The sequence below is a fragment of the Corylus avellana genome, chromosome ca11 (assembly GCF_901000735.1).
Source record: "Corylus avellana chromosome ca11, CavTom2PMs-1.0".
NCBI classification, from domain to species: Eukaryota; Viridiplantae; Streptophyta; class Magnoliopsida; order Fagales; family Betulaceae; genus Corylus; species Corylus avellana.
In genome coordinates this window covers 872,192-884,451 of record NC_081551.1, presented here as the reverse complement: position 1 = coordinate 884,451, position 12,260 = coordinate 872,192, and the positions used below count along the sequence as shown (strand labels likewise).

Below are 12,260 nucleotides of genomic sequence, written 5' to 3'. Positions count from 1 at the left end.
CTCCCTCGCTAAAACCACTATATAGTATATGAATCGCTCTGCCCCCACTTCTTGGCTTTCCCCGTTAACATTCGTCGTACACAGTAAAACCCCGCGGGCTTCCCTTCAAAGGTAACGCGCCCAATTCTCATGTCCGATCCCCAATCTTTTTCTCAGATCTGAATTCCTCTCACTTCTCCCAACGATTTTCTCAAATATATATTTTTTGTTTTATATTTATGATGTTTCAAACATTTTCGCTGTCCGATAAGTTTCTCTTCGTCTGATTGTTTTCGTTTTGGTTGATTGATTGTATGGAAAATATTTGATTAACAGAGTTTTGGAAGATCGAAGAGCTGGGATTAGGATTACAAGAAGCACAGGCGGGCATATAGAATCCGTGATCCTGTGAGCCATGAATGCCAGAAGGTTAACTGAATTTCCAAAACCTGAATGCTTGGTTCTATTTTTCTCGAACTGCATCTCCTTCATATTCGTTATTTACACGCTTTATATGATTATTTTATTCGAAAACTCTCTCTCTCTCCATATATATGTACAGAGAGAGAGATACACACGCACATACAGACATATATATTGCCTTATTTAATTGTAGTCGGCGAGGGCTAGATCTGATCTGCTTAGATTGTTAAGTGCAAGTGAACGTGCGAAATTTGTTATTGATATGTTCTTCGTGGAATCCTAGTATCTCTTAGTGTTGTTTGGCATGTGACTATAGCCTAATGGCTGAGTGAATGAGCTGCCTTTTAGAGACCTTTAACATTAAGTATTTTGTGCATCTCTGGTATCAGTGTGGTTCTGAATTGGATTGTTTTAGGTTAAATTTGAACACATTTGGTCTGTTTGCTCGGGATGAATGGGTCTGGGTTGGCTGTTTATCTTTCGGATTGCTGTAGACCATTACAGTTTAGGTAGTAGTTAACCAATTTTGATGAAATTATATTGGTTGTATCCAAATAGTATCAACAAATTGAAAAAATTCAATGGTTGATTGGCGTTAGTTTAGCTCATGACTATCAGGTAAAATTATAGTTTGGGTGTTAGATTGGCGTGCTATCAGATGTTTGCCAACTTGTCATTACATTTAAGTCTGGGTGGTACTTTATCAGCTTGTTTTTTATATGGTACATTTATATTTAGAAATGGGTGAAAGTAACCATGCTGGGGTATGATACATCTCAGACACTTAGTTTATCTAAGCATATAACAGAAGATGCTCCTTTTTGTAATACATTCTCTATTTATATGCTTTCTGAGCTGCTATAGAGCATGCTTTAGGCTACAGTCATAATCAAAAAAATATATCTTGAGATACTGAATTCACTTTTGATATATCTAGCAAAAACTGAATTAAATTTTAAATTAATTTGCTAAGCTTAGTCAAGTTGCAGATGCCTTTCTTAGGATAATTTCAAGGCTGATGCTAATATTAGAACAGGAACGGAATTTCATATGAATTATTCTCTTTGAGACCTTAAACAATGTATTGAAAATTTGCATATCAATCAACTGTTTGTTAATTGTGAGAGTATCACGTAGGGGTGTTAAACGAGCAAGCCGTTTGCGAGCGAGTTCGGAATCGGCTTGTGCTCGACTCGATTATTAAATAAGGTGTTTCGTGAACACAAATACTAGCTCAAATATTAAACGAAGCAAGTTCGGCTCAACTCAGTAAGGCTCGTGAGCAGCTCGTATAAGGCTCGAATTGGTAGTTGTTCATATTAATATTAAAAGTTGATGATTTTTTTTTCCCCTAATAGCATCCTTTTATTATAAAAGGATGCATATCCTTTCTCTTTGAAACTAAGCGTCTTACTGTCTTGACTCAGGCTTCATACTCGACTAGTCAGGCTAAACAAATGCTCACATGCAAGCTAGCTTCTTGAGCCGTTTAAGAGTACTTGAAGTTTAAATTATAATAAAAAAAAAAATTAAATGTCAGAGCTAGCTCGGCTCAACTTATTATGAGCTTGAACTCAGGCTTGATTTTTTGGCTCATCCTTAAGCTTGGCTCGAGTAAAATTTAAATGAGCCGAGCCCAAACAAGAGAAGCTCGCTCAAGCTCGGCTCGTTTACACCCCTTACCACGTATTGATGGCTAATACACAAGGATTTTGTATAATTAAATTCTTATGTAACCATGGATTTAGTCTAAATTTCCAATTACGTAATGCTAAGGGCATTTAGTCCTGGAAGTCACTTTGTTTTAATTATTTTAACAAGATATTAGCTCTAAATTTACTCAAAGGTTATTTTACATGCGTGCTTATATGTATCATATTGGATGATACTTTGTAACCATGGATTAATAATGAATATCCGGACTGGATCATGATATCTATATACGATGCCAATGGTTCATACTTGATACTAGCTCTGTCTGCTCTCTCTCTCTCTCTCTCACACTCACACTCACACACACACTATGCGTCAAGAAATAAGGGAATTACTGACACGAAAAGGGTCAATCGGGTGTTGAAAAACTCATTGATTCCAGATGCCGAGCTACTATTGGTAGAGTTTCCAATCTTCACCATGGTGCAATGCGTGTTGCAAATTCTTGGTTTGATTTTACTTCAGTTATTTGTATTCTTGTATATGAAAAAGAGTTATATCAGGATGTTCAAGGTTTTTTTTTGGCACATCTCCACGAGTACCCGTCGACTGGTAGACATGTTTCCTCCAAACTAGTTAGGACTTTAACTATATGTTTAATAAGTTTTCCATATTCAATGGGAAGTATTGGTATTTGATGGATATGAAATAGTTATGGTTCTCTGTCAGATGAATTGAATCTAGTTAGATTTCAACAAAGATCTTTATATAATTCATAGTGTCTCAACATGTTGGGTGATAAATACTTATAGGGAAACATATAAGCATATGGTATATCATCTTCATTTTTGGCCCTATGATGAGATCTCTTTGTGTGCAGAGACTACCGTAACAATAGAGCTGCTCTTTTTGATGGAATCGAGGAGGGTGGCATCAGAGCCTCAGCTTCTTACTCCTCTCATGAAATTGATGAGCATGATAATGAAAGAGCAGTAGATGGATTGCAAGATAGAGTCATTTTGCTGAAGAGAGTAAGTTTTATCTTCCCATGTAAGCTGATTGTCTGAGTGTAGTTGTGAAAGTTCACTGGCTTGAATGCTTTATTATATGGTCAAAGAATGGACCAGAGCTTTGCATTGTTTCTATTCAGCCTGTTTTTAAGGATATGGAAAGGTGAAAAAAAATGGAATTTGGGACATCTATCAGGACTTGGGATTGGAATTGTTGTTGTAAATTCAAAATTTTTTTGGTGATCCTCCATCCTCACTGCAAACCAAATGGAGCATCTACAAAAACAATCTTCTAAATAGACGAGGGATGCTCTTAAGGCTTTTATTGGAGCATGCCTTCTCCATCTTGTTACTTCAGTATCTAATTAAAACTCTTGTAGAGTGTTTAAAGCTCCAGCAACTATTTGGAATTGAAGCTTAAGCGAGAATTAACAGAACAATGTTTAGTAATTTGCATTTGTAAGTGTTACAAATTTCTTGCTTTTAAAGCTTGAACATCATCCAATCAAATTTTAATGCATGTTACTTTCAGTTGTCAGGTGATATAAATGAGGAGGTGGACAGTCATAATCGCATGCTGGACAGAATGGTATGCATGCAACAGTTGTTGGCCTGTCTTTCTTATTGTTCTTTCTCTCTCTCTCTCTCTCTCTCTCTCGCTCTCAATGAAAGATGTGGCATTCTATTTTTTCAGGGTAACGATATGGATTCATCAAGGGGAGTCTTGTCAGGAACCATGGATCGTTTCAAGATGGTATGTACAAGAAATAACATTTTTCCTATTCCAATAAATATAGATCCTTCTGCAATTCATCATCTTTTCTTCTCTTTTGTAGTTTTTCCTATATGTTTAATTTATTTTAGGATCAAACATGTGCTGCTTCTTGGCTGCTATGATGATCTTGTTTTACCCTGTAGGTATTCGAGACCAAGTCAAGCCGGAGAGTGTTTACACTTGTGGCATCATTTGTTGTGATTTTCCTTGTCATATACTATCTCACTAGGTAATCAATCTTTGATGTATTTGATGCCAGCTTCTTACCTTTATGCTAGACTGGGAAGACTCGTTTTCACTACATTACTGTACTCAATGTTACTCACCGCCTGTAGGGTATTTGCATGTCATAGTAAAGATTCCTCCATGTATTGAATAGTTGTTGAACCCATGGCATGGTTGCCCGTTAATATGCCGTTTGCATCACAATCTCTCTTTCCCTTCTTTGCTGCATCTGTTGAATGTTCTGGTCAAGTCTGGGTTGCCTCCGGTTAAAAAATCATTGGAGATCTTCCTATGCAAAAATAATCGATAGAGATTGCTTCCGGTCAAAATAATTAGAGTTCTCATCCAATTTTGTAATTTCCACTGTATATTTTTATATAAGAAATTTTCAATTATTTTTTCACTGCAGGCAAGCCGAACTTCTGTGAATCGATATTGTGAATGGTTTTAATCTTTTGCCATTACTGAAACATGCTCGGCATGGTAGAAAATGAAGTATCTGAGATTAAAGCATTAGAACTTCAAAACCTGGAACGTCTATAACTTTCGAGGAGAAGTATAAAAAAACTCAGGTCCATAAGCAAAGAACAAGGAATGAGAGGAAAAAAATAAACTTTTAGAGCTCTCTTTGTTTTGCTGCCTGCCTTGTGCCATAAACATAGTGCGTTCGACATTGAGCTGCTTTCCCAAAATTTTGCCACTCTGAAGGTCTCTCGGTTCTTGGAGCAATTGAAGGTTGCCATACTTGTACGGTGCAACCCAATGACATACAACAAAATCTTCCTTGCAAGAAATTGTTGACACTTGGCTTGGCTTAGGCTGTCCTGTTCAGCTCCAGTACTAATATTTGTCACGGCGACACATAGTTGATATTTGGGTGTAAGTTGGATCAATTTAATTAAAACATGAACGCCTATCAACAACCTTAACTGGCAAAGTCATGTAAAAAAATGATCATTTCTAAATGGTCTTGTGTTGGATTTGAATTGTGTCAAAGTGTGAATATAAAGACTATATGAATTAATCTTAAGCTAACAAATTTAATTAAATGAGTCAAATCATTTACCTATTAATTTCATATGATCGTTGGGCTAATTGACATAAACTTCAAACTCCAAGACAATCCAAAATGCTGTAAATATTGGAAGAAAAGACAAATTTGATACTTGGAAATCTTGACCAGTCATTCTCATTGCTAAAGTTTTGGTGTTCATGCTTTCCGGGTCCACGGGCAGAATTTGTGTGATTTATTCCCCAAAAATTATGCCACTTTTGAGATTCAACATAAAATTAATTCCCAAAAAATGCTATTGCACCAGCCGGGAATCGAACCCGGGTCTGTACCGTGGCAGGGTACTATTCTACCACTAGACCACTGGTGCTTGTTGATGTCAAGCTTAGGTTATATAAAATAAACCTAGATAAATAAAGAATCATACGAGGACCGAAAATCCCCTACAATAGGATCTACCTAAGTCCTCCTGCCCGCTGTAATTGGGTAGGGGAATCTGAGACGGCCTGGTTGGTGGAGCTCTTTCTCATAACAATTTCCTTACTCGATCCCTTCTTTTTGGGCAGGGGATTCGCAGCAAATGAATCATCCATTGACCCAAGAAAGAAAGAAAGAAATAGCTTACTAATTATAAGACAAATCCAATAAAAAAAAAAGATAAAAGAAAAGAAAAAATAATTTTGAGTAATTCATAAATTACCTTATAAAATTCTCCAAAGAAATTGTGTACATTGTACATTGATGATATCTTTCTATGCATCACTGATATAATATATAGTTTTGTTGAATAAAACAAAAATCATCAATAAATACCTAAACGATAATGTGTCCAAGCCTCTTGCTCAACAATTACAAGCATGGCAATGGCATGACAAATAATCAAATATTCTACAGCCAGTACTCCATGACGAGGTCGATCAAGGCTGATCATTCCAGTGCTCTTATGGCCTGCAGAGTGTTTTGTTGGATCCCTTTGGTCGACTAGCTAACAATTAGGTTCCTCCATTAATTATATGATGCTAAATAGAAAATGTCATAATGTAGTTTGTAGCCATTAATGTATAATTGCTAGAATATTAAAAAAGAAAAGTTGTCAAATTTGTATTATCCTAAGACCTTTAATTTTGCAAAAGCATGTTTTTGGACGGCCGGATTGGGAGCGTCGCCTTATCTTATTTGAGATGATTTAGGATAGAAGAAGGTTTGAGATCAGACTTCTTGTACGTTTAATTGTGATCATTTGGTCCCCAAGAGGTAGCTCAATCGGCTGGGACCACACTTAATGAAGTGGAGGTCACTAGTTCGAATCTCCCTCCCCCCTCTTGTACGGACATGTCAAAAAAAAAAAAAAAAAAATTGTGATCATTTGGTGCTATAATGATATGTAGGTATAGGAGGCTCCAGAGACCTTTTTTTCTTTTTCTTTTTTTGCCCTTTTTAGTGAGTAAGCATTTATGTTAAGATAAATGTTATATGACTTCCTTTTTTAACATGATAATTGCGAAAAGAGAGTAAAGCGATGAGATATTAAGAAATGTTATAGTGGAAAGCTGGCGACAGCCTGACGTGATAACTGCTACATTAAAGAGTAGGCATTTGAGAGTGTAAAAGAAAAAGTCCGTGTAGCACTTTTCTTATGTTAATTGGCAAAATGGCCGCCGAATCATCTTTAAATTTTGTTGCTTATAAATGTGATTATTTCTTTCAATTCAAATAGGATAGCTAGCTAGAGATATACCATCTAAGCCAATTTTATGATTGATACAACAAGAGAATTACACCCCCCATGTGATTAACCTATCTCTAGTCGAAAAGTATATTCTGAATGGTCAAGCAAGCCATGAAAGAGTGCCTGGAAAAGATTTATAAGCAAACTGGTATTTCCATCATGTTCATGTTGCTAGCTCCATGTAATGCTCCTCTGACAGCTTCCAAGAATTGTTCAATACTTATAGGAAATTAACCTGATTTAATTAGATCAAACTTCTAATTTCCATGTAACATAATCTCATCAAAATTAGGATTAACTACAATGTCCACACATTTACTTTGTATATTTACTAAAGTCATCAGACTTGGCAGGAGGTCAATTTCCACTTGCCATTGCTAATTACAGAAACTACATTAGCTAGCTTTTGGGATTATAACAAAACAAAAGTTATAGTAATGCTCAACGAAGGTGCCCGCAAGGGTCGGCTCAAATGATCGACTCATTTGGTTAATATTACAAGTTTAGTTATTCGAGTCCTCACTCAACCTATACACGGTTCTTGCAAGCAAAATCATGTATTTGTGATTTATAATCTAGTACAGATGAGCTAAGAAGTGGCCTGTCTTGAAGGGATTTCACATGATCATCAAACGTAAACAAGATGAAGAAAAAACTCAACAAAGGCTCTTGTAAAAGAAAAGTCATGTCAATATCACCTAAAAGTTTAGACTACCTTTGTTTATGTTTTTATTTTCTGTTTTTTTGTACCTATTTTGTTCTCAAAACAATAACAATTATATTAACTAACAATTCAAGAAATAAAACAATCATAAAAACAACCTTCACTTTTATGTCACATCAAAACACTTTTTCAAAAAAAAAAAAAAGGCCCAAAGTAAACACATTAACAAACATTTATTATTAAATATTGGACAAAAGATATACACCAAGATCTTACTTTGTCTATTACTTGACCTAAAGACTCAACATTAAAAAGCTTTCCCTTTGAAAATCTAATGTACTTGAGCAACCAATATTTCATTTTTCTCATATATATAAATAGCAGGGCAGATCAAAATCTCCTTTATTATCCCGTAGACAGTGATATCAGTTGGACACAAGCACTCTCACGAATCTTAAAAGAACTTTTTAACACAGTCTTTCGAATTCTTTTTAACTCATTTGGTACAAAATAGTTAAGAAACAACTCTAATAGTTTCGATTGCATTCAATCCCTTGGTGTAAAAGTCATGTCCATTGGATAAAAGGGAATTAACTAGAAAATCCTTGAAAGAAAGCATGCCTTTCAATTGGACATCTATCGAGACATGCACAGAATTCAAGGTACATGGCCAATGCAGTATCCCATGAGACATGCCACTTGACAACGTGAGAGTGTCATTTTACCACCACTTCTGACAGCAGTCATTTCAACTGACTGTGGTTTCATCAATTTTAGTTATCTTCCAGTAACCACACCACGCTTCATGAAGTCAATATATCACGTAAAAACAATTATATTTTAAAGATGCAAATAGCAATTAATTAGTAGGAAAAAAAAAGAAAAAGAAGCTCTTGAATCGTCTTCAAGGGGAGTTTGCATGTACGCAGGCATCAATTTATAATCAGCATAATATTGCTCTTCATTCAATCACCAAAATTTTAGGAAAAAAAAAAAAAAACTGATCAATGCAAGACACCTGAGAATCAATAATAAAACCCCATAGAAGAGATCGAGACTAAGAAAACGCAACCCAATAAGGCAATAATCCTAATAGGTTTTAAGGCGTATGTCAAAAGAAAGAATTTTTTTTTTTAAGTGATAATCCTATATATCACTAGATTTCCTTCTCTAAAAGGGATCAAGTGACCAGAACGAATGATCTGCATATAGCAGAAACACTAATTGCATGCATTTAATTATTAATATCACCTGATATGATAGTAATTAGGGTAAAACAATATTAATTCAAAGTGAAAATATAATGCTATTGTTTTTAAAGAAACCCTTTTTTTAACACAAAAAGTAGTTTAAATTTTGACATATATAATTTCGTTTTGCTTGATACTTCCTAGCTATCAGACATGAGAAATGAAACAGGCTTCCTTTGGTTGGTTAAGATTCATGTTGATATATATTAATTTATCCCTTTTTTCTTTTGGCTAGGGTTTCTAGAAGATCATTCATGAATATGACAATATGAAATGAGAGAATAGCTGACAAGTAATTCAAGCAAGCTCTAAAATTAATTTCTTGCTGAAAATGGTAGAAGTACTCTAAGAAATTCTAGAGCAGTATTTTCAGGGATCATGAGAAATTTCAATTGCATATATATATATATATATATATATATATATATATAAGACGAGAGAAACTATAGACAAGTTTTATTTAGTTTGACATAAGAAAAACTTATACTGGGGAAAAGGGGAATAAAAGAGAGGTAGATATATAACACTTTTCACAAGAACATCTCATCGAACCCTAAATTAATTTAGGGCTTGACATTATATGGAAGAAAAATATTACCTTCCTTGAAAATCTACAACTGGATTAATTACTTGTATCATTTTCTTGAAAACCCAATAATTGGAAACAATATTGTTTTGCTCCTCCTCCTCGAATCACATACTGTGTATATCACAGAGGATCATACTGAAATATGGACAACGTACACAACATTTATTGCTCACAAAATCCCTTAGATATATATATATATATATATATATATATATATATATATATATATATATATATATATATATATATATATATATAATAAATAAAATACTATGGATAATGACCAAGTCGAAGCTCCAAATCCAATTCTTCTTCTTCACTGCCATCTTGTGTCTTTTCTCTATCATCATCTACATGCCTTGGATTAACTTGCATGCTTAGGCTTCTTTGCCAATCCTCTTCAACCAGATTCATACGCAGTGGGTTTTGTACAGAATACAACTCATGATGATGACTACTACTATGTTGTGTTTGTGGGGGTCTCATGCGATTATTATTATTCCATGCAGATACAGGAAAAGATATTTGATAATTATTATTTACATTTACCTGTTGATCATCAGCAGCCGTGGAATAATGTGTTGATGATGTGTAGCAGCTTTGAATTGGTAGATATGGTTTAAGAGTAGTGCCACCATAGCTTTCATCAGCTGATAATCTGCTTGAGACTGAAGCAACATGAGGAGACCTTGGCTTTCCTCTATCCCTTCTATGGATATTCATGTGTCCTCCCAAGGCTTGTGCTGTAGTGAAGCCTCTTTTGCAAAACACACACTCGTAGGATCTGCCTGTGCCTGTATCTTCATTTTGCTCAGATCGAATATCGCTTTCTTCTTCACTGGAGCTCTTTGAGTACTCCATATATATATTCTGATGAGTTTTTGTTGAGAATATGGGAAAGAAAGACCGAGCAAAGAAGAGTCTTATAGAGAAGATGTGGGGAGAGACAAATAAAGGACATAGGCATTACCTATGAGATTTGAGTGAAGGTGTTGTGAGAGGGAGAAAAGTCTTAGAAGTTTGCTGAGAGAGCCATTCGGTTGGCCGGCTTTTGGATTCTTTTTTAGCAGACACTTTTTATTTTATGCATTTTTTTTCTTTTCAATGCTGCCTCTTGTAGCTTTCATCTAGTTTTTCTTAACGCGGTCTTTGCTTTCTCATCTCTCTCTCTCTCTCTCTCTCTCTCTCTCTAATACATAAATATATATATATATATATATATATATATATATATATATATATATATACAAACATTTATATTATAACAAAAGGTAAACCTATTCGCACTGGTGATTTTTACTCTTCTACGCTTATGTCCACCACCAATTACAGTGTGTCACCTTGGCGTACGGAGTACTTCAACAATTATTTCCCCACAAGTAGTATTCATAATTACAATTTACAAAGCAGTCAAACAAAATTTTCAATATGCAATTAATAAAGAAGCACTCCACAATAAGCATCATAATTACACCCAATACTCTCTACTACAGCAGCAAACTAGTAAATGAACTTTCACATTTGTTCATCTGGCCGATATAAAATGAGTACGTGAAGAATAATATTATTTTTTTACCCGCGGTGGAGGTTAGAAAGTTGGTCAAAAATTTCAGTGAAGATCGATCTCCACGTGATGATGAGAAGGGATTGACATGGGTGGTGAGCTGATTATGGCCTAAGTCTTGGTATGCACTTCTGAGGCAAGTATGGAACAAAATAGTTGCAAATAATCACCACAAATGATGTTATTGTTAGTTAGAGATGAGGAAACATGCAGGAACCTTCCTCTATGATCTACAATGAGGAGGAAACAGTGCATTTTGTAGCTTATACTTGTCCTTAGTATAAGCTTTTGAGACATGATTAATGGAAACACATCATCTTTATGTCATCACAGTCAACATCATACGTACATAAATCATAATCAGGAGCGCTTTGCTGATAATTCATTTTGTTTTCAAACTTATATGCTTTGTTTTGTTTGCCTCAATATACAGAATAAGAGCGGATAAAATCTGGAACCTAACAACTCTGCCTAATTAAAAACAATATTAAAAAAAAAAAAAACCCAACTATCTTAAATACTTGCATGTGCTTGAACTTGCCCTAGCTAGATGATATCATCATCAGCGATAACAATGAAATAGCTAGTTCTTACGTCTCTGTTCTGTCGTTGCCTTGTCTATTAGTAGCATTTGAACAACTAAGAAATGAGTAATTTTATTAGACATATTGGATTATTAATTAAATTAATTAATTCAACTAGGTATCATGGAAATTATTGTAAGTTATTTATGCTGAATTTAGGTTTTCTTTGTAGTATGCATTCATCGGATCCGAATTCATTGAAATTTGTTGTTTAAATTGCAAGTTTTATTGTTCGAATTGCACCTATATATACACGAAAAAGGGCTCACTTATCCGATCAAGTGCTCGAATGGCTCTAGACAACCCAATTGTAGAGAATTCTGATATTCATTAATCCTACATAAACGTACAGAAAAAAGTAGTGATGTTGTTTGATAGGTACATGTACCTGTTAGACTCAACAATCAGCCAGCAAAGAAGGATAACAACCGTCGCGTCAAATAGACAAGCCAACATATTTCAGCACACAAAGGAAAGGATATATAGTTGCAAACAAATCTTCTCGAACGTCCACCAAATCATCCAATAAAAACCAATTAATTACCATGTATAACTTGCTATTTTTATCACTATAAATTGTACGAATTATAAACAACAAACCATCAATTAAGCAATAAAAATAAATAAATAAAAGTATTCTCTCTCTTTTTTTTTCTTTTTTTTTTCCTAGTCTTAGTTCTTGGCATGGACTTTACGGTCCTAAACTTTTAAAAAGAATTACAAATTCTTTAAATAATTTTAGTTGTTAGGGGAAAAAAAGGTTAGAGTGTGTTGACTAGCTGGTAATTTGAATTCAATTCTTA

The 12,260-nt window shown here is 34.6% G+C and overlaps 2 protein-coding genes and 1 non-coding gene across 3 annotated transcripts; 1 reads left to right on the top strand and 2 right to left on the bottom strand.

Moving 5' to 3' along the window:
• LOC132165409 (bet1-like SNARE 1-1) lies at nucleotides 1–4,269 on the top strand. The gene is made up of 6 exons (XM_059575954.1): nucleotides 1–111; nucleotides 316–408; nucleotides 2,936–3,086; nucleotides 3,598–3,654; nucleotides 3,760–3,819; nucleotides 3,984–4,269. The coding sequence occupies exons 2-6, from the start codon at nucleotides 395–397 to the stop codon at nucleotides 4,071–4,073; spliced, it is 372 nt and encodes a 123-aa protein (XP_059431937.1). The 5' UTR covers nucleotides 1–111; nucleotides 316–394; the 3' UTR covers nucleotides 4,074–4,269.
• A 1,107-nt stretch (nucleotides 4,270–5,376) lies between these two features.
• TRNAG-GCC (transfer RNA glycine (anticodon GCC)) lies at nucleotides 5,377–5,447 on the bottom strand. Its single transcript has one exon. It is a non-coding gene; the product is annotated as a tRNA-Gly (tRNA).
• Nucleotides 5,448–9,579: 4,132 nt separating this feature from the next.
• LOC132164916 (transcriptional regulator TAC1-like) lies at nucleotides 9,580–10,170 on the bottom strand. Its single transcript, XM_059575434.1, has one exon. The coding sequence runs from the start codon at nucleotides 10,168–10,170 to the stop codon at nucleotides 9,580–9,582; it is 591 nt and encodes a 196-aa protein (XP_059431417.1).
• Nucleotides 10,171–12,260: the final 2,090 nt, after the last annotated feature.